The following is a 22,460-nucleotide window of genomic DNA, read 5'->3' on the forward strand; positions in this document are numbered from 1 at the left end:
AAATACTGTGCTTCAGAGCACGAGTGACACTTAAGAATTGGTCTCAGAATGTTGGTTGGGACCAGTAGTCAGTTGTCATGTCAGTTAAGGAATCAGTCTTTACAGAAGCCAAAGGAAATACTTAATGTGTTTATGCTTCTCAGCTGACAAGTTGGGGTTGCAAATGGGACCTGAGCTTGGACTACTGGTGACTACCTAAGCTGTCACTAAACAGCTTTATTGAGATACAGTTGAAACTCTTGAGACAGAGTTGCCCTGTTGCCCAGGCTGGAGTGCAGTCAGCAATCCCCGCCTCCTGGGTTCAAGCAATTCTTCCTGCCCCAGCCTCCTGAGTAGTTAGGATGACACGCACCGACCACCATGCCTGGCTAATTTTTGTATTTCTTAGTAGAGATGGGATTTTGCCATGTTGGTCGGGCTGGTCTGGAACTCCTGACCTCAGGTGATCACCCGCCTCCCAAAGTGCTGGGATTACAGGTGTGAGCCACTGTGCCCAACCCCCTACCTCTTTCAGGGGATGTAATGGGCTGATGAGAAAGGGGAAGACCTGAGTGGGAATGGCAGGTTGGCTGGTGTCAGGGCCAGCAGACCCCTCTTAGCTCTACCTCAGGTGTCCTCATCCCGTTCTGTGTAGTATGGGCACGTGGGTAGCAGAAGGCAGGGAAGTGCACACTTAAGAAATGTCCCAAGGAGGCTAGGCACAGTGGCTCAGGCCTGTAATCCCAGCACTTTGGTAGGCTGAGGTGGGCAGATAATCTGAGGTTGGGAGTTCGAGACTAGCCTAACCAATGTGGGGAAAACCCATCTTGACTAAAAATACAAAATTGTATTTTTCTTTGTAGACAGACGTGGCACATACCTGTAATCCCAGCTACTTGGGAGGCAGAGGTAGTTGTGAGTTGAGTGTACCATTGCACTCCAGCCTGGGCAATAAGAGCGAAACTCCATCTCAAAAAAAAAAAAAAGGAAAAAAATGTCCTGAGGACCCCCATCATATGCATCAGAGCCTGGGATGAGAGGACACTGACTTGTGGATCACCCTTGTCACTGGGGTAGCCCACGTGTGTTTTACCCATTATTAGCTCTTGCCCTTTGAAGTGGGGAAGCCCAGGCCTAGAAAGGGAAGTGTCTTGGCCAAGCTCCCAGCTTGGTGTGTGGGACACCTACTTCCCAGGCCTGGCACAGAGAAGGCTGGGTATTGTTGGCGACTGCCCACCCCCAACCCCTCCATGCAGTAGAGAGATGACAGGAGAAGCTTGGTGTGGTGGCTCACGCCTGTAATCCCAGCACTTTCAGAGGCCAAATGGGAGAACTGCTTGAGCCCAGGAGTTTGAGACTTGCCTGGGCAACATGGCGAAAACCCATCTCTACAAAAAATACAAAATTTAGCCGGGCATGGTGGTGCGCCCCTGTAGTCCCAGCTACTCGGGAGGCTGAGGTGGGAGGATCACCTGAACCCAACAGGTGGAAGCTGCAGTGAGCTAAAATTGTACCACTGCACTCCAGCCTTGGTGACAGAGCCAGACCCTGTCCCCCAACCCCCAACCAAAAAAAAAAAAAAAAAAAAAAAGGAGAATGAGGTAACCCAATATAAGACCCTCCCAGTATTCCAGAGCCTGCAGCGCAGAAGCTGGTTTCCACCCTGGGCCAGGAGATGGTGCTACTCGCTCACAGGTCGATGCAGGTGTCAGCTGCTGCCTCACTGGAGTTGTTTTTCTGGTTCTGTTTTTGTTTATTTTGGGGGGTGGGAGAAAAAGATGGGTTATGAAGTTGTAGGAACCTACCTCTTGGAAGGCCTTGGGTTTCCCCCACTTCTTCACCTCACCCCAGGCCTGAAGTTGGCCTCTTCCCGTCGTGGGCCTCCAACCCCTTCCCAGGCCAGTGCCTAGGAGGGATCCACTCCCACAGGAGTCCCAAGCAGAAAGAACCCCTAAAGTAACTGCTTAGCCTTGGGAAAATCTGATTAAAAGATGTGTCCTCTTGTTTCCTTACTTATGGAAAAAGAAAAAAGATGTGTCGTGTCAGGCACATCGGTGTGACCCTGTGGTCCCAGTTATTCCGGAGGCTGAGAGGGAATGGCTACTTGAGCCCAGGAGTTTGGGGCTACAGTGAGCTATGACAGTGCCTGTGAATAGACACTGCATCCCAGCCTGAGCAACATAGTAAGACCCTGTCTCTAAAACAAAAATATCAACAATAATTTGTAGGCTGGGCACGGTGGCTCAGGCTCGTAATCCCAGCACTTTGGGAGGCAGAGGCGGTGTATAATTTGAGGTCAAGAGTTCGAGACCAGTGGCCGGGCGCGGTGGCTCATGCCTGTAATCCCAGCACTTTGGGAGGCCAAGGTGGGCGGGTCACGAGGTCAAGAGATCGAGACCATCCTGACCAATATGGTGAAACCCCGTCTCTACTAAAAATACAAAAATTAGCTGGGCGTGGTGGCACGCGCCTGTAATCCCAGCTACTCAGGAGGCTGAGGCAGGAGAATCACTTGAACCCAGGAGGCAAAGGTTGCAGTGAGCCAAGATTGCGCCACTGCACTCCAGCCTGGTGACAGGATGAGACTCCATCTCAAAAAAAAAAAAAAGAGTTCGAGACCAGCCTGGCCAACATGGTGAAACCCTGGCTCTACTAAAAATACAAAAATTAGCCAGGCGTGGTGCACCTGTAATTCCAGCTACTTGGGAGGCTAAGGCAGGAGAATCACTTGAACCCAAGAGACAAAGGTTGCAGTGAGCCGAGATTGAGCCACTGCACTCCAGCCTGGGCGACAGAGTGAGACTCTTATCTCAGAGAAAAAAAAGAAAAAAAAAGTAAAAAAAAAAAAATACGTTTTTTCTTTCAAGATCATACAAGTGTTCCTATCATAATATTCCACGCTCTTTCAAGGAGCTCGTGACCCACACCCTCACCACGTAAAGAATTCCTGAGCAAACCCAACGCTTGATTTTCTAGAGGAGGAAACAGAGACCCAGAGGAGCCAGTGACTCTTCTGCTGTGCTCAGCAGTGCGGCAAACAGGCTGGGGGGTGGGGGGACTAGGCTGGCTACTGGCTGGTGGCAGACACAAGTGGGGTGTGCAGAACCTCAGTGCTGCACGAACACTGGCGCCTGACTCTGATTCCTGGGCTGCAGTCTCCCGACGTGGGAGGGTGTGATTCAGATTGGGGTGCAGCAGAGGCACTGAGCACAGCTGCTACTGCAGGGCTGTGAGCTGAAGAAGAGAATACAGAGGGGCCTGGCCTCCTTCCAGTGCTGCCTCTGAGGCTACGGCAGGGCTAACCTAGGCTGGCTTCCTGCAAGGCACAGGGAGGCTTAAGCTGCCTTCCTTGCACTCCTCGGCAGGTGCCCCCATCTGCCTAGGCATTGGGTGGGCAGGGGGTAAGAATGGGGATGAAGAAGGTTGAAGGGGCCAAAGGAAGCAGTGCTGGCAAAATGGGTGGGGTTGCACAGAGCGGCTGCTTCTCTCTTCCCTCCACCTCCAGCATTCATCTCTCCAGACTCCCTCCTCTTTCTGCATCTCCCCAAAGTCCAGGGAACCTTCATCCCACAGTCAGTACAAGCCAGGTGAAGCTCAGCCTGTGGGTGGGGGGGCATGAAGGGCACATGTGGGTCAGAGACAACAGAGCCAAATGGTGGGATGGCATCACCAGTAGCTTCCTAGGCATCCTTTGCCCCAGGCCAGTGGTGTTGCTGGTCCGTCCACCCCCAGAGTGGGCACAGAGGAGGGCAAAGGCTACAATGGGGCACCAGCTGTTCCCAGGCCCTAGGCTGTGAGCATGCTGCAGGGGGCTCAGCCACCCGAAAAAGCTGCTGTGCTCAGCAGTGCGGCAAATAGGCTGGAGTGGGGTAGGCGTCCAGGCCAGCTGCTGGCTGGTGGCAGACACACAGCTGGGTGTGCAGAAAGCGTGGCTGCAAGGCTCTCAGGCTCTTGACCCCTGGAGCCTCTGGCCCAGCGTCTCAGGGTGTCTCTGTCTCCATTTTGTTGGTTTAAGGCATTGAGGAAGCCAGGGCAGGGGAGGGAAAGAGCTGAACTGAGAAGAAAAAGCCACAGTTTCCAAGACTGGCTTGATCACGAATTTGCTGGGTGATCCTGGACAAGTCATTAGCCCACTACAGGTCTCAGTTTCCCCATGTATAAAGAGGGCAGGATTGAGCTGGATAATCTGTGTGACCTTGGATAAGCCACCTAACCTGGCTGTACCTCAGTTCTTCCCTGTGAGAGGAGGACACCCCCACTCGCCTCCCGGGATCCTGGAGAGGATTAAGTAACATCAAGTTCCTGGCACGGTTCCCTGGGCACAGTAGGTGCCTATTTATGAGTTCCTCTCTTTAAGCGTTCACACTGGGCTTATGACCCCTTCTTCCACTCCCACGGCTGGGGATCCTAGGAGGGAGGGCCACCCTCCTTTCCCGGCTCTCTCCAACCCCAACCTCTAGGGCCTTCCCTGGGTCAAGGGGCCCAAAGAAAGCTCAAGGAGAGGACCCAAGGTCTGGGCCCACCTGGCCTACCTTACTCAGGGGGCGGGGGCTGTGAACCAGAACCGGTGGAGGAGGGGGCGCTCATCAGGAAAGACAGCCCCCACTCTGCATCCCGGCAGCGCCAGCAGTGCCCCAGCACCCCCGCAGCCCGCCTCTCCTTCGCGCCCCGCTCCCCTCAGCCTATAAATAGCACGGGACGTGCTCGCCGTGGCGATGACGCGGCTGGGCAGGCGGAGGGGAAGGAGGCAGCTCTGCCAGAGCGGTGGGCGGCGGGCGCGGCGGCGGGAGGGGTGCGGCCCCTCCGTGCTGGGCTCCGATGACAGGCGCGACTGACTCATCCCGTGGCCCCACGGGCCACGACTGTCCCCGCCGCCAGCGTTTCTGTCTTCGGCTTGGGGGACTGCGGGGGTGAGGCTGACTTCGGGTGGGTACTGAGCCCTCCCAGACCCCTGGCACGCCCGGCCTCGGAGGGCACCTCTGGGTGAGCAAGATCGGTCTCGATGGCCCTGGCGCGCAGGAGTGTGTCCGCCCTCGCGCGACTCAGGTGCAGGTGGAGGCGGAAAGTGACCGCAGACCCAAGCCGTTTCCCTCCAGCGTCCCCAGACCTCCTCCCACTTTCCTCAGGTCCCCTTTTGGCTCTCCCCAGACCCCACCCTCCTCGGGCTGCTGGAGGAAGGGGATGAGGCCTGGGACCCCTGCTATGTTGCCGCCTGCCCAGCACCCCTCCTTTCAGAGATGGAGGAATCCTTCCACCCTCAGCCTTGTCCCTCTCAGTATCCCCAGACCCCACTCCCCGCCTCCCTGCCCCTTTCCTTCCTCTGCCCCAGTGAGAGACACAGAGAAGATGGGTTGGGACAAGAAACATTTAATTAGGTGTCTGGGGGCTCAGCAAGGCCCCAGACCCATCATGCAGCCTCATGTACAGTGGGCATTGGGCCCGCCCCTGGGATATTGCTGGGGGGGCCTCATGGCAGCAAACAGGGCAGTGTGGCTTGAGACCCCGCTTTGCGGGGGAGAAGTGGGGCAGGGGCCTTTGGGTAGGAGGGTCTGTGTCTCTCCCACTGCATGGGAGGGTGTAACTGTGCCCAGGATGGGGGTGGCATGGGCTGGCACAATCAAGGGCATAAGAGGAGGATCTGAGCTTGGGGGAGGGAGGTTGGCACCGAGAAAAGCAGCCTGTATTAAGAGAGGGGTCCTCTCTGTGTATGCCCACCCACCCCATTTCCTGCTGGCCAAATAGAACATTCCACCTTCCTTGTCTGTCTTCCACCCGTCTTTTTCCCAGGGCTCTGTGTCCAGAACAAGGGAGCACATAAAGCCAGCAAAGGGGCTCCTGCAGCACCTGCCCTGTCCCCTGCAGAGCCTGGAGAGAAGTGGGAGAAAGGTCAGCCCAGAGGGTTGGACTCCTGGGGCGGCCGGGCAAAGCCTGGGACAGGAATTGACAGTCACAGGCTTCCCTGGCGGGTGGTTCCTGTGTGACCAGGGGTCCTGACAGTGAAATGGGTTTGCTTTGACCAAGCATGGGCCAGGGTTTTGTTCTCAGTTGGGTTTCCGTGTGTCCAGGTAGCTCTTGGGTTTTCTTTTCTTTTTCTCTTTCTTTTTTTTTTTTTTTTTTGAGCCAGAGTCTTGCTCTGTTGCCCAGGCTGGAGGGCAATGGCGCAATCTCGGCTCACTGAAACCTCCGCCTCCTGGGTTCAAGTGATTCTCTCTTGCCTCAGCCTCTGGAGTAGCTGGGATTACAGGCAGATCCGCATCATGCCTGGCTAATTTTTGTACCTTTAGTAGAGACGGGGTTTCACCATGTTGACCAGACTGGTCTTGAACTCCTGACCTCAGGTGATCCACCCACCTCAGCCTCCCAAAGTGTTGGGATTACAGACGTGAGCCTCCACACCCGGCCAGCTCTTGGGTTTTCTACTTGAAGGGACAGTCTCTGATTTGTCACACCTTCCAGGGACCTCAGCCTTCCCCTCCTCTGTCGGCCCAGGTTTCAAGTAATGGGAGCGATTCCTGCAAAACTTTCCTGAGAATTGACGGAATGACAGAGGTGGAGACCAGGAGGTAGACTCAGGACCTTCCTATGGCCCTGGGTCCCCTCCCCACCTAGGGTGGAGGGCCGAGGACACAAAAAGGCCTGCTCCCAAGACCCCACTTGCAAAGGAGCAGATGCACGGTCACACACACATAGACCCAAGAGAGGCTCTGTGGGGAGAGGGGTGTGCCAGGCATACGCAGGGTGTGTTGGCAGGGGAAGGCTGGGAGAAGCAGCAAAGAAATTCCCCAGGAACCTTCCTCAGGGCTGGACTCAGCCCGGCAAGTGGACTGGGGTGCCTGGGAGCTGGGCGGACCTACCTGTAGCTTCCTCATTCCCTCCCACCCCACCCCATCCCTGCCAAGTCCCAGAGGATCAACCCACTCAGGGCACCCCACCCAAGAAATAAAATCTTCCTCAGTACAGAAGGCTCCTAAGCCACAGTAAGTGGCACTTAGGAGAGAGAAAGAGGGAGGAAGGGTATGGAGTGGACAAGGGGGCCTGATCCCCTTCCTGGCCAGAAGCAAGGTCCAGGCATGGGCGAGGATGGCGTCTGGGTTCCCTTGGTTCCTCTCAGATCTCGGTCAGGGCGTCGACTGGCACCAGGCCCCGCTTCTTGCCACTGCTGACGCGGATGAAGCCGTCAGCATCCTTGCTTCTGCCCACGCCCACACAGATCTGAGCCAAAGAGACATGGAGCTGAGGCCTGGCATGGCCTGCAGCCCTGGCCCTGAGTCCTGCCCATGGCCCCCAGGGGACCCACGCTGGGGGATGATGGGACCAGTGTCAGATGTGGATAGAGCCCTTTGCTGGAGTGATGGGACCAGATCCCACAAGTGTAGAGGCCTCAGCAGCAAGACCAGGACATCAGCAGATGCCAAGCAGTGCTTCAGGGCTGACCTTGGAGAGTACTGCCCTGCCTCACCCCCATCACAGAGCGGGTGGAGGGAAAAGGACTTGCCTCAAATTACACAAAAAGCCACAGCTAGCATTCAAACCTGAGCTTTAGACTCTGAATCCAGTGCTCCTGCTCTAACCCAAGCTCCCTCCAATGTCGTTCAGTCTCCTGTCTCTGTTGGTCACCAGCCCAAATTCCCCAACAGGGGCTGGCAGGAGGGCCCTGCAACGCTTTCTTTCTAACCCACTTTCCCCCCAGCTGCCAGGATCAGCCTCCTCCTAGAGAACATTTGCCCCCACACTGCAGCCTGTCTCCGCCACCCACTCCCTCCCTCCGCCATAGGGCCTGGGCTGGGCCTCAGGCACTCACCTGGTTCTCCTTGAGGCTCATGTAACCCTGTTCCTTGTTCCCGGAGAAGGGTTGGCAGCAGCGCCAAACATTCTCGCCTGGCCTCACCCGCTGCACAAAATTAGCTGGGAAGAAGCCAACCCGGTCGCCGATCTTGCCCTGGGGATGAGGTTGGCAATGAGCACCCGCACCACACCCCACCCCTGCTGCCCACCACTGCTTTCTCAAGACCCGGTTCCCACTCAGCGCCAATGCCATCATCCTCCAGATCTGGGGCTCTCTGTATTCCAGCCCCCACCCACGTGCCTTCTGGGCCAGGAATGGCATGAGGTGAGCAGAGGGACAAGGCTGAGGCAAGGAGAGTCAAAACTGAGAGGACGTCCCAAGGGTTGGTCCTAGTTTTGGCTGGGACCAGTGGTTGGAGGAGAGGTTGTCTTCGGGGCCTGGAGAGAAGGTGGGGGCAGTGCCTATTGGGGGTGGGGGCTGCTGGGGTGCCTACCAGGGTCCCTCCACTCCCCACCCTGCCAAGTCACCTTCCACCAGTCCTCGTTAGAGTCATCCACCAGCATGATCCGATCTCCAGGCCTGGGGAGGACAGAGCTAGGGTCTCATTTGGAGCAGGGAGTCGTGCCCCTCCCTGTCCTAGCAGCCCCTGGGCACCTCCTGGGGACCTGCAGTCCTCAGCTGGGAGACAGGATTTTTTTTTTTTTTTTTTTAAGATAGAGTCTCACTCTGTCGCCCAGGTTGGAGTGCACTGGCATGATCTTGGCTCACGGCAACCTCCGCCTCCCGGGTTCAAGCCATTCTCCTGCCTCAGTCTCCCGAGTAACTGGATTACAGGCACCTGCCACCATGCCCGGCTAATTTTTGTATTTTTAGTAGAGATGGGGTTTTACCATGTTGGCCAGGCTGGTCTTGGTCTCCTGACCTCAAGTGATCTGCCAGCCTCAGCCTCCCAAAGTGCTGGGATTACAGGCCTGAGCCACCGCGCCCCACTGGGAGAGGATTATTGATGCCCTCAGAGGACATTGTGTGACTACAGGTACAGCAGGCACTCTCTGGGCAGCCCAGGCAGAGGGCAGGAGACACGAGATTAGCATGAGTCACTCTTAGACCCTGGGCAGCTCCAGCTCCTGTTTGGGCTCAGCAGCCTCCAGCATGCAAGGAGAAGGTTCCTGAAAGCCCCCCTCACACTGTGCTCCAAGGTCTAGGAGCGCAGAGCTGCCCAGCGGGGCCAGGTCACAAAGGGGACTTACTGCAGAGCCAGATCATTGTTCTCCTGGGGCAGAAACTTGTAGAGTGCGACATAGGAGTACATGGGCCCCACATCCTTCCGCAGGGCGGCTTTGGGGGGCTGCAGGAGAATCTCAGGGTCGGTGACCGGAAAGCACCACCCTCACTCCCCCCACTCTCCACTCGCTCTGAGTGTGCTACCCTGGGGGCTGCGAGAGGACACAGTGAGTCCTGGGTCAATGGCAGGGAGAAGTGAGGCCCTTGTACATGCTATGCTCACCCACCCCAAAGGGCACTGGGCCGGGCATGGAGAGGGGAGCCCCCTTCTGCCTGCTGTACCCTGAGGCTGCCTGCCTTTGGGACAGCAGAAATGGGTGCAATGGGCAGTGGGCTGGGGTGGGAGGGTAACTCCTCCTGCCCCCATGCCCTCTCATCCTGGCATTGCCCATCTCTGAGGATAAGTAAGGAAGCAGTGAATCCCCACGCACCATGCTCTTGCCCCCTATGAATCAATGACAAAGAGAAATTATACCCACTTCCCACCCTGGCCTTCCAGGCCAGTGCCCGTACAGGCTCACCTGCTGTCCAGGACTCTTCTCCTCTGGTCCTGGCCCTTCACTCTCTGCTGGGGCTGTGAATACTGGAGATGCTAGGGGCGGGAGACGGAGAGGGTGAGAGGCAGCAGGGAGCACCCTCCATTGCACCCCATTCCTGCCCCTGGTGCCCACTGCCACTCACCACTGTCACCAGGCCCCTCCTCAGAGCTGCGGATGCTGCCTTCCCCATCCTCGGTCAGCTCATCCCGCTCACTCTAGGGACAGAGAGAGGAGAGGGCTCAGCCCCCAAGCCCACTGTCATGCTCAGACACCCCTCCACAAAAGACCCCCCTTTTTGCCCACCATACCAGGCTCCTTGTCGGGGACTCAGAGGTGCTGCTGAAACTGGAGCGGTTCATCAGTGCCAGGGAGGTGCCATAGCGCAGGGTCTCATAGACAGGGTCCACCTTCCCACTGGCCCCTGCGGAACATCCACCCTCAAGGCCTGGCTCTGCCCTGAAGCCCTGTATCTCTAGTCCCAGCTCAGCATGCCCCAGGCTGAGCTCCCCAGCTGCCCCCTCACCTGTCCCTCCCAGGTCTTCCTCTTCCCAGAGATGGCTCCGGGTCTTCCCATGGTGCCCATGCAGAAACCTGGAGCATCCTTGACTCCTCGCTGTCCTCACTGCCTACAGCCACTCCACTGCCTAGTCCTCCCTCCCAGCATCCCTACAACCTGTCCACATGTCTCCATCGCCACTGCTAGCAGTCTCATTTACATTACCACACTCTCTCGGCAACTGTTGTGGCCTTTCAACTGGTCTCCCTGCTTCCACTCCAGCCCCGCCAATCCACACAGCAGCCAGAACAGTTTTGTAGAAACACACAAATTGCCTTTAGAAGAAAGTCCAAAAGACTACCATAAAATGGACCCCGAAGCCTCGTACCCATGGTCTCTTTTATTTTTTTTGAGATGGAGTCTCGCTCTGCTGCCCAGGCTGGAGTGCAATGGGACCATCTCGGCTCACTGCAACCTGCACCTCCCAGGTTCAAGCAATTCTCCTGTCGGCTGGGATTACAGGCGCCTGCCACCACCCCCGGCTAATTTTTTTTTGCATTTTTAGTAGAGATGGGGTTCACCATGTTTGCCAGGCTAGCCTTGAACTCCTGACCTCAAGTGATCCGTCCTCCTTGGCCTCCCAAAGTGCTGAGATTACAGGCCTGAGCCACCGCGCCTAGTTGTACCCATGGTCTCTTTACAGCCCCGCTCCATCATCCTCCCTCAGCCCCAGCCACTTTGCCCTTTCTTTTTTTTTTCTTTTTCTTTTTCTTTCTTTCCTTTTTTTTTTTTTTTTTTTTTTTGAGACACAGTCTTACTCTATTGCCCAGGCTGGAGTGCAGTGGCGCGATCTCCACTCACTGTAGCCTCTGTCTCCCGAGTTCAAGTGATTCTCCTGCCTCAGTCTCCTGAGTAGCTGGGATTACAGGTGCACGTCACCATGCCCAGCTAATTTTTGTATTTTTAGTAGAGACGGGGTTTCACCATGTTGGTCAGGCTGGTCTCAAACTCCTGACATTGTGATCCACCCACCTCGGCCTCCCAAAGTGCTGGGATTACAGGTGTGAGCCACCATGCTCTGCACTTTGCCCTTTCTTTAACTCCCTGTCCTTCCTTTCTCAGGCTTCCTTCTACCCCACACCAGTCTTTCCACATCCTAAATGGATGAACCCCTTGTGCCTCATCCTTCACATTTCTGGGAAGTCTTCCCTGATTTTGCAGATGAAGACAGCGAGCTTTTTCTTTTCTCTTAATTTAGAGACAGGGTCTCACCATGTTGTCTAGGCTGGACTGCAACTCCTGGGCTCAAGCAATCCTCCTGCCTCAGCCTCCCAAGTAGCTGGGATTACAGGAACGAGCCACCACACCCAGCTGTCAGCACACATTCTATGCTCTATTCTCTATCTTCCCCACTTAAGGCACTCATACTGATGGTGATTGATTGATGATTTGCATGACTGTCCGTTTCAGTCCTATCTCCTTTACTAGACAATAAATTCCACCTTCTTCACTACTGTGTCTCAGAGTCCAGCACTGTGCCTGGCATTTAGTACGTGCTTAATGAAGTGCTTGTTGAAGGAATGATGACTAAATGAATGAATGAACCCCAAATTCAGGACAGGAGCATCCAGAGAAGGGAAATGGTAGGAGAGCCAAGAACTGTCTGTGCCAACGTGACTCACGTACCCATCTCAGAAATGTTTATTTCTTTTTTTTTTTTTTTTAAGATGGAGTCTCGCTCTGTAGCCCAGGCTGGAGTGCAGTGGTGTAATCTTGGCTCACTGCAACCTCCACCTCCTGGGTTCAAGCAATTCTCCTGCCTCAGCCTCCCGAGTAGCTGGGACCACAGATGCCCATCACCCCGCCCAGCTAATTTTTTGTATTTTTAGTAGAGATGGGGTTTCACCGTGTTGGCCAGGATGATCAGGGATGTTGATTTCTCATCACACCACAGTGGGAGCAGGGACAGCGGCCAGGGCAGTGACAGCGGCACTCACCAGTGGGTGGGGACTCTTTGCTTGTGGCACAGGCTGGTGGCGGCTCATGTACCAGGAGAGGGGAGCTGAAGTTGCGGCGGAAGGAGGTGGACTATGGCAAGAGAGGTCACAGAGGGTTTGAGGAGGTCATGGCCCATGGAGAACTTGGTCCTTCCCAAGCCCAGGGCCCACCCCACAGGAAGGAGCAGCCCCGAGGGAGACTCATTCCCCCATGTGACAGTACTGGCAGCACTCAGTTGGCCGTCTCTGCTTGGGTCCCCGCTCACCGTCTTCCCTGGGCATTGCTGGTGGGAGATCTCCTCAGAGCACCAGAGGTGGACGCTGACTTTGCACGTCTTACATCGCAAGCCCTGCTTGGAGTTTCCTAGGAAAAATTTGGGTTCAACAATTGAGGACACCCCCATGGGCAAAGGTCAAAGGAGGGGCACGTTATGGCACGAGGAGAGCAAGGGTTGGGCATCCTCGTGCCAGCATTGAGGCTCAGCACCTACCCCTCACACAGTAGAGTATGAGGGAGCACGGAAGCCAGAGTCATTAGTAAATGCAGCAGTGACACTGAGTATAGCGCCACGCCTGGTGGTGCTCCTTTCTCCGCCGGGGGTAAGAGGCACAGTTAGGGGTGGGTGCAATGGCTCACGCCTGTAATCCCAGCACTTTGGGAGGCTGAGGCGGATGGATTGCTTGAGCCCAGGGTTTGACCAGCCTGAGCAACATGGCACAACCCTATCTCTACAAATAAAATTTAAAATTAGCTGGGCGGCCGGGCGCGGTGGCTCAAGCCTGTAATCCCAGCACTTTGGGAGGCCGAGACGGGTGGATCACGAGGTCAGGAGATCGAGACCATCCTGGCTAACACGGTGAAACCCCATCTCTACTAAAAAATACAAAAAACAAGCCGGGCGAGGTGGCGGGCGCCTGTAGTCCCAGCTACTCAGGAGGCTGAGGCAGGAGAATGGCATAAACTCGGGAGGTGGAGCTTGCAGTGAGCTGAGATCTGGTCACTGCACCCCAGCCTGGGCGACAGAGCAAGACTCCGTCTCAAAAAATAATAATAATAATAAATAATAAAATTAGCTGGGCATGGTAGTATGTGCCTGTAGTCCCAGCTACTCCAGAGGCTGAGGCAGGAGGATCCCTTGAACCAGGGAGGTGGAGGTTGCAGTGAACCAAGATCGTGTCACTGCACTCCAGCCTGGGAGACAGAGCAAGACTCTGTCTCAAAAAAAATAAATAAATAAATAAAAATAAAAGAGGCACAGTTAGTATTGGGGCCCCTGAACAGCAAGAACCCAATAATATATTGGGCAGCAACATGGGCCCACTCCCCAGCACCCACGCCGTCCCCTCCCTTAGGCCGCCTCAGTGCCCAGGCACCTACCGACAATGAGCTGATGGCACAGCTCACAAGGGCTGGCTCGCTTGAAGACATGTTCCTGGAAGCTGTGCAGCCTCACTGGTTTGAGCGCTGCCAGGGGGCGTGGGACTGGGCATGGGGAGGGGGATGGGGTGGGCAGGCCCCTGTCCGAGGCTGTGGGTGGTGGGGAGGGAGGGGGCAGTGGGGTTGGGGGCGTCAGCAGCACCTCGGTGGGGCACTTGAGCTCAGAGCCCGAGCGAAGGAAGAAGTTCTCCACGCTCTTACTTCGGAGGATGGTCTTGAGGGAGAGGGAACGCTTGAATCGCTGGAGCTGAGAAGAAGAGGGAGCTGTGAGTGGGAGCCTAGAGGGGGCTGGCCACAGTGGGCTTCCCCTCAGGGTGTCTCTGGAGGTAGGGGCGGCAGCAGCAGCAGCATGGGGGCTAAGGGCCGAGCGAAATGAAACAGGGAGAGAGAGGCTCCCCAGGTCCTGACAATGCTTCGCAATCTCAGGTGCCACAAGAGCCCGGTGGGTGACCTCCGTGGAGAAAGGAGTGCTGGCCGGGCAATCAAGAGTGGTGGGGACTGTGGCAGACTGGATGGCCAGGGAGTAACTGCAGACCTCCTCAAGCCAATTAAGGCTTGTCTATAAGGCCAGCCCAGTGTTGCCAGGTTTTCTAATTTTTCAAAAGAAATATAGACTTTTATGTGAAATTGGATAGAAACAAGTTTAAGAGGTTTAGTTCCATTTTTCCTTGAAGAAATGGTAGTATACTATATTTCCTGTGCCTTGTTTTTTTTCATAAACAGTAAATCTTGGAAATCATTCCATACCCATACATAAATAGATTCATCATTCTTTTTTATAGCTACAAAGTATTTTGTTGCATGGGTGTACCATTTACTCAAGTTTAAAAAAAAAAATAGGCGTGGTGTGGTGGCTCCTGCCTATAATCTCAACACTCTGGGAGGCTGAGGCCGGAGGGAATCCCTTGAGCCAAGGAGTTGGAGACCAGCCTGGGCAACATAGTATCCACCTGTGTTCTCGAACAGGCTGGTGGGGGGTGAGGAGTGGTCGTCCCAGACCCTCATCCTTGGGACTGATTCTCCCCCGAGAACGTCTCTCTAGCCCTCCCCTCCCATTGATTCATCACCTCACAGCCCTTAGTTCAGGCCCTTATGCCCCAGCCTGCTTCAAGGCCACAGCCTCCCCTCCCGCCCCCTGCTTCCACCTGCCCTCCATACAGCTGTTGCGGGGTGATGCCTTCCTGGCTCCTCAGGACAGCGTCCAAGGCTCTCGCCCCAGCCGTGAGGCTCTCCTTGCAACTTAGCCAAACCTATCCTTCCAACCTGTGCCTTTACAGCCCAGAAATGAGGATTCTCGAACTCATGCATGCTTTTATGCCTCTGAGCTTTTGACATGTTTGTCCTCTTCTCTGCCTCACTCAGTCCATACCCTCTTTATCCTGCCAATGTGCTTCCACTGGCCCTTCCTCCTCCGGGAAACTGTCTTCTGCAGGAATTCTGCCTCATGACCCACTCCCTCCGCTGGTGTCCGCTGCATCCGGCCCAACGTCCACCACAGCCTCCGCTCAGGTGATGCTTGTTATTTTTCTCACTCCCCCAGGAGATTGTGAGCCCCTTGAGGATGGGCACAGTTGCTGGCTTCAAATCCCCACGCAGGCTCTCAGCACATAGTAGGTGCTCAGTCAGCGGCCTTTGGTGAATACATAAGGCAGCTGCTGGACTCTCCATGGACCCTGCGTTCTGGAGGGCAGGGTCGATTCTGCAGTGAGGCCAGAGCTATCTCCACCTCTCACTCAAACACACCCTACTGAGTCTTCCCAGAGAGAGGTCTGGAAACCTCTTGACCCAGAGCCTTGGCCGTCTGTCTCCCTTCCCGTTGAGGGCCGCCTTACGCCTGCCCACTCCTTTCTACCAGAGACAGAAACAGGGGCCAGCAGCCTGGCTCCAGGCAGAGGGACTTGGCCAGGGTTCCCAGCTGGCACGCTGGGCAGCCTGTGTGCCATGGCTGCCTGCCTGGCCACCCTGCCAAGGGGATGGAAGTGGTGGCCCCTCCAGCCTCCGGGAGGCCAGCAGGCAGCAAGACAGAGGGGGAAGCAGAGGGGATGTTTGGGCACAAGGCAGGCTCTGGTGTGCCAGCTGGGAGGCCAAAGCCCTGGGGTGTCTGGCACACTGAAGTGCTCAATGCCTTCCAAACCCAGCTTCCTGGATAGCACTGTGGGCTTCTTTGTGTATCTATGAGGAGCAAGGCTCCGGGCCCCAGATGCCTGGGCCTTGGAGCAGAGGTGGAAGGCTGGAGAGACAATTAATGAGAACACGAAACCCGGCCCAGGTCAGGCTCTGGGCCAGCCAGGGCTGAGTGTGGCTCTGGGGGCTCAGGTGGGCCCCTAGAGGCAGGTGAACCATCCACTGTTCTGTCCAGGGACCTCAGGCACGGAGCACACAGGGTCCCTGGAGGATGTGCTGGGGCTGGGGGCAAAACTAAACCTGCTACCTGAAGGAAAATCACCTCACTTCTTCTCTCTGAGCCTCAGTTTCCCCACCTCCAAGAGGGAAGACTAGATACTCTTTTTTTTTTTGGATGGAGTCTCACTCTGTCACCCAGGCTGGAGTGCAATGGTATGATCTCCGCTCACTGCAAACTCCGCCTCCCGGGTTCAAGCCATTCTCTTGCCTCAGCCTCCCCAGTAGTTGGGACTACAGGCGCGTGCTGCCATACCCAACTAATTTTTTATTTTTAGTAGAGACGGGGTTTCACCATGTTGGCCAGGCTGGTCTCAAACTCCTGACCTCACGTGATCTGCCCACCTTGGCCTCCCAAAGTGCTGGGATTACAGGCGTGAGCCACTGTGCCAGACCGGGAAGACTAGATACTCTCTTTATTTTTTTTATTTTTTTGAGATGGAGTCTCGCTCTGTTGCCTACACTGGAGTGCAGTGGCGCAGTTTCGGCTCACTGTAACCTCCACTTCCCAGGTTCAAGCGATTCTCCTGCCTCAGCCTCCCAAGTAACTGGGATTACAGGCACCTGTCACCATACCCGGCTAATTTTTTGTATTTTTATTAGTAGAGATGGGGTTTCACCATATTGGCCAGGCTGGTCTCGAACTCCTGACCTCGTGATCCACCCACCTCGGCCTCCCAAAGTGCTGGGATTACAGGCATGAGCCACTGCGCCGGCCAAGACGAGATACTCTCTAAGCAATACAAGGCTCTAGGTCCAAATATCCCCAGAAACTTACAACTCTGAGGGGCTGTTGTGGTCAGAACACTGGAATTGAGCTAGCACTTTATATGCAGCATCTCATTAATCCTGATGCTGCCCTTGGAGGTAGTGATAATTACTGTCCCACTTTTCAGATGAGGAACTGAGGCTCATAAGGGTTCAATTACCTACCCAGGAGTCCTCAGCTGGTAAACAGCAGAGCCAGGACTTGAACCGGCAGCTCCGGCTGCTGAGCCCAAAGCACCAGGAGCATCCTGCTGCACTGGGCCCTGCCTGGGCCCTCACCCTCGCCTCTCAGCTGTGCCAGGAGCTTGTCCATCAGGTCAATCAGAGTTTAGGGTGAGAAGGGACCTGGAAGACTGGTCACCTAGAGCAGACCCCAACTTATCACCCTGAGATGCCCTGGCCACGTCCCCTCTCAAGAGTTGGTCACCTCTTGTGATGGGAAGCAAGTATTCTCTTGGGACAGTCATTCCATCTTTGGGCAGCTCCAATCGCTGGAAAGTGCTTCCCTATATAGAGCTGAAACCTGCCTCCCGGGGATTTTCGCCTATCAGCCCTGTTCCTCCCTTGGCTCCAGAAAGGGCTACTTTCTCTCATACACTTCAGCCCTTCAAATATTTGAAGACATCATCTATCATGTTCCCCCCATCCCCAGGCACTTGTTTCCATAGTAATCATCATTGGAGGAGGTTCCAAGTCTCCCTACCCTTCAGGCTGTATCCTTTCCTGGTGCCCCCTGGTCTCAGTGCCAAGAGCCACCTCTGCTGGGTACCAGAGGCCTCTGGAACAGAATGTTCCAGGGTACCAGGGCAGCCCCGACTCTGCCGGCCGATTCCCTGGCTTGGCTGTGAGCCCCAGATCCCGGAGGGGGGGGGCGGTGGAGAAGCGGGAAGGAATGACATGCCACCTGGGGTGGCTGGCAAATGGCAGACTGTGGCTACAGGTCTGGGTTGGGGCATCTCTGCCAAATGACTTGATGCCTGCCCACTCCAGAGACGTCTGGCTTGGCTACCCAAACCACATTTTGGCTTAGCCAGGCCAGGTGTTCCTGCTCCTGGGCCTCCTCATTCCTGGAGAGGACCTTTTCCCACCTCTTCCCCCCACTATATTTTTGGTGCCCTCACTTCCCTGGGACCCATTCTCTGGCATGGGGAGAAGCTGACATGTACCTTGGCAAGTGGGCCTGCCTGGTCACTCTTCCCTCCCAATGCACCCAGAGTTTGTCCAGCTTGGAGCCTGGACCACCGCGTCTGTTCTTCTGAACCCCCTCCCAGAGACAGGGCCGGGCCTGCCTGTTTCCTCCCCATCTCCCCATACTCTGGACGGCCCCTTATTTCCTCAATTCCCCACAGCATCTCCTGAAAGGGCATGAGGCATCTGGCAGTGGGTGGTGGCGGACATGGTGCAAGCTGACTCAGAGCAGAGATGGCATGGGTGGTCCTCCCAGGGGTGGCAACAAAGGGTGATGGGCAGGCCCTATGTGGTAAGAAGGGATGGAGACCAAGAGAGGAGGACTCACTAGGAGGGTTGTTGAGTGGCTTGGGTGCAGGGCTGATTCAGCCTGGGGGCAAGCAGGAGGCTGGCCAGTGATTCCCAGGGGGCAACAACACTGATGAATGCGGCTGGAATGTTGGCATCACTGCCTAATGGGCACTGGCCCCCTCTGTTGTACCTGCCTCACACTGAGCTGGGTGGGCAGCACCCAACCGCACTGTCTTCCATCTCCTCCACCCACACAGTCTGGAGACAGGAGCTTCTTTGGGCCAGGCTGAGGTGTGGGATGGAAGAAGGCTAGCAGGGGTCCTGAGTTCTCTCTCTGCCCACCTCTGCCCTGCTGAATACCCCCAACCTGACCCACAGCCCAGTCTGTGTTAGTGCAGAATCCTTCACAAGTGTGATGTATACAGGAGGGGCGGAGGGCCAGGGCTCCAGCTGGCCTGGCACAGAGGGGCCCGATCAGAGGTGTAACCCCTCCTCTCCCCTGGTCCTTGGATCTCCAAGCTCAGACCCAGAGGTGACAACATTGGAGGGTCCTGACCTGGGAAGACGGAGAGGTGCCGATCTGCAGGCCTTGACCGCCCCTCCCCACACAGCTGAGCAGGCGGCTTCCTGGAGTACTGAGGCAGCACCACCCCGCACTCCTGCCCACCTTCCAGAGCTCCCACAGAGGGGGCTGGAGAGGACAGGCCTCCGTGTGGGAAACAGAGCAGGGCCTGGGAAGGCCCCCAGTGCCCTGGAGGCAAGCAGGGGGACTGTGTATGTCTTCCCAGGGTGACTAGAGGGCAACCGAGGTCAGGGGTATTGGACTTAGGTGAGGTTCAGCTCCCAGACCCTCTGCTTGACAGAAGTTGTCACAAATATTCCAAGCAATATCCTCCCACCCAAACATCTTAGTCCTTTCCCAGGAGAGACTGAGACTCGGCTCTCTAAAGGGGAGACAGCTGTGGCCTGACAGACCAAAGTCTCATTTTTAGAAGGGGGCAAGAGAGGGTCAGGTGTGCATGTGAAGACTTGAACATGGAGACCCGCTGGGTCCCCTGGTGTAGGATGGGGGCTCCCTGGGGTGCCTCTGCCAGAGTCCACCCTGACCCTACGGCCTCCTCCCGATCACTCCCTTGATGACCTTGACCTTGAATTAACCTCAGCTCCTGCGGGATGGTCAAGATGGAAGAAGGAGGAAGGGGGACAGTGGGAAGAAGCCCAGAGAGCGAGCCATGCCTCCAGAGCCCAGGCTCCCATCATTTCTGGTCCTCACTGTCCCCTTTCGCCTCTGGAGAACAGGAGCAGGATGGGAACAAAATACCGGGGAAAGGGGGAGGGAAGAGGTCTTGGCCTGAAGTCTGGGAGGGGGCAGGGCGCGCCCTTGGCACAGCCCTTTCTGCCCCATCCCCAGACCCGCTCAGGTTACTCCCGCAGAAACAGAACTTCTCGCGGGCCAGTCGCCAGCACCTAGAACTTGGGAAGGGAGCAGACGGATTAGAGCTGGGGGGAGTGCTGAGTGTGAGCGGCGGCCTCCCCCCCCCACTACTTTCAGCGCCAGGAGTCTGGGCTCCGCCCGCCTTCGCGGGGAGTAATTTATTCACGGTGACTCCCGCAGGAGTAACAATCATCCATAATTAGGGTTAATGATGACATTCATTAATTACAATTACTTCTGTTTCTGCTTCTACCCGCTCCCCCTCCCCTGGTCCCGCTCCCGTGGTGGGGAGTGGGGCTGCCTGTCTTTCTGGTCCGGAGCCACAACCGCAGGCCCCCGTCCCCGCCGGTGACCGACGGCTGGCGCTGCCGCAGGCCCCCGCGCGGACTCCGCAGCTGCGCACCCCCGGCCGCGGCCTCGCTTCCCCGAGCCCAACCGGGCTAGGAGCGGGGAATGCAGGACTGCGGAGGGGCAGGGAGTGACACGCTGAGACGCGGAGATAAACACCAGGAGGCGCCGGGAGAGACGGGGAAAGACGCACACAGAGACACCAAGACACAGACACGCAGGTTGTAGAGACAAATTCAGAGACACCAGCGAGGACAGAGGCGCGGACTGAGCCCGGGACTGGGACCCGGCGGCCGATGGAGGGTGCGCCTCGCACGCACAGCCGGGCGCGTACCCCGCCCGCACCGCTCCACGCGCGCCCTCCGGCCTCGCTGCGCCCATCTCTCCAACGAAGACCAGTGGCCGCCTCCCCGGAAGGTCGCGATGGCGCGCGCGGGCGTGCGGTGCTGGTGTGATTGGGGGGTCTTCGTGGCCCTTCGTCGCCAACCCACTCCTCCCCCCGGGAGCGGCGCAGAGCCTCAGTGGTCACGCCGGCCTCGCGACCGCGACCCTCGGACGCCCGGGCCCACAGGAGGACCCCGCCAGGAAGAGGGCGCCCGGGTCCGGGGCGCACGGGGCGGGGACAGGCCTCGCGCCCCCCAAGTTACCTTGGTTTCCTGGAGGGCGGAGACGGTCCCTGGGGGACTGTGAGTGGCCGCGTCATCCGGTTCGTTCTCCTTCTCGCTCATCTCGGTCATGGTTCGGGGAGAGGGGAGGAGAGGGTGCCGAGATCCGACGGCAGGCCCGCCGCGGGCAGGCTGCGGGTGGCGGGCGTTTCCGGGACTCCGAAGCCCTTCTCCAGAGGCTGCCCCCAGTTAGCCTCGGGCACCGCAGCCCCCAACCCGCGGGCTCAGGCGGAGAAAGTTGCCGGGGTGGCGGGCGAGGCGAGGCGACCACGCCGAGCCGCAGGAGCGGGACGACCCCGGGCGCGAGCACCGAGGGTCTGCAGAGGATGCTGCTCGCAGCGCGGGGAGGAGGGAAGTGGGGTGGCGGGGATGAGCCGAGGGAGGGAGCCAAGGAGCTGTCCGTGTCCGGCCGGTTCCGCCGTCCTCTGCGCCCGCCCCCCATCCCCTCCCCTCCCCCGCCGGACCCAGCCCGGCACCCGGCGGCCCCTCCGCCCAGTCCTCGCCGCCCAACTTTGATTTAGGAGGTCGCCTGGTCCCGCCCCCTGCCCTCCGCCGCTCCCCCGCGCCGCCCTGCAAATCAGGCTCTCAGCTATTGGCTGCCGCGGTGGCCAGGAGGGCGAGCTAGGCGGAGTCTTGGGGGGCTCGACACGATGGGGCGGGGCTTGGCGGGGAAAGAAGCGGAGGAGGGAGTTTCACACTGAAAAACCCGGGATGGAGGGGCGTGATCAGATTGAGGGAAGCTTGGGGAGATCATAGTAGAGTCTGGATGGGTTGCAGGGATTAGAAATAGGTTGGGGCCGCAGCAAGATAGCTGAGAGTGAGATCGAAGTTAGGACTTCCGGAGAGCGAAGATTGATAGATGCCAGAGGTTGGTGAAGAAAGAATGGGGACCCATCTGTGCCATTAATTAGATGCCTCTATACCCTGAAAAGGCTCTCTCCAAATATACACACCTGGACTATGGTGTATGTGTCAAAGGCCAGGCCGGACAATTCCTCCTTGTGATGGAAAGCAGGATGGCTCTATCTCCTTCCAGTCTTGGTGTCTGAACTTCAGCAGAGATGGGGTCTCAGTCCTCACACCCAAAGTCCCCAAACTTCTCTAAGACACGTTCCCCTCCTAAAGATCCTACCACAACTGGAGTTAGATCAGGGGATAATACGGAGAGGTGGGGGAAGAGGTCCTCACCCTCCAAGATGCCCCTCTCTCCACCTGCTCTGACAATAACCTTCTTCTTCTTTTTTTTTTTTAATCTTTTATTTAGAGACAGGGTCTCACTCTTTTACCCAGGCTGGAGTGCAGTGGTGTAATCATAACTCACTGCAGTCTCAAACTCCTGGGCTCAAGCAATCCTCCCACCTCAGCCTCTTTAGTTGCTGGGACCACAGGCGTAAGCCACCATGCCTGGCTAATTTTTAAATTTTTTTGGTAGAGACAGAGTTACACAGGATGATCTCCAACTCCTGGGCTCAAGTGATCTCCCCACTTTGACCTCCCAACGTGTTGGGATTACAGGCATGAGCCACTGCACCCATTCAAGATATTTCAATATTTCTTCTTCTCCTCCTTCTCCTTCTCTTCTTCTTCTTTTTTTTTTTTTTTTTTTTTTAGACAGGATCTTGCTCTATTGCCCAGGCTGTAGTGCAGTGGCTTGATCACACTTCACTGTAGCCTGGACCTCCTGGGCTCAACCCTCCCAAGTAGCTGGGACCACAGGCACATGCCACTGCATCCTGCTAATTTTACATTTTTTTTTGTAGAGATGGAGTCTCGCTATGTTGCCCAGACTAGTCTTAAACTCCTAGGCTCAAGTGATCCTCCTGCCTCAGCCTCCCAAAATGCTGGG

General features: G+C 56.7%; 2 protein-coding genes across 2 annotated transcripts in view; both read right to left on the minus strand.

The window, feature by feature from the left end:
- Positions 1-22,460, minus strand: part of CACNB1 (calcium voltage-gated channel auxiliary subunit beta 1) — a 240,425-nt gene that overhangs the window by 33,371 nt on the left and 184,594 nt on the right. The window lies entirely within an intron of this gene.
- STAC2 (SH3 and cysteine rich domain 2) lies at positions 5,327-21,151 on the minus strand. The gene is made up of 11 exons (XM_050762785.1): positions 20,597-21,151; positions 13,460-13,766; positions 12,348-12,445; positions 12,082-12,172; positions 9,897-10,009; positions 9,731-9,803; positions 9,571-9,641; positions 9,016-9,113; positions 8,293-8,344; positions 7,781-7,918; positions 5,327-7,191 (listed from the first exon to the last, which is right to left on the minus strand). Exons 1-11 carry the CDS (start codon positions 20,684-20,686, stop codon positions 7,087-7,089), a joined length of 1,236 nt encoding a protein of 411 aa, XP_050618742.1. The 5' UTR covers positions 20,687-21,151; the 3' UTR covers positions 5,327-7,086.

Source organism: Macaca thibetana, chromosome 16, assembly GCF_024542745.1.
Source record: "Macaca thibetana thibetana isolate TM-01 chromosome 16, ASM2454274v1, whole genome shotgun sequence".
NCBI classification, from domain to species: domain Eukaryota; kingdom Metazoa; phylum Chordata; class Mammalia; order Primates; family Cercopithecidae; genus Macaca; species Macaca thibetana.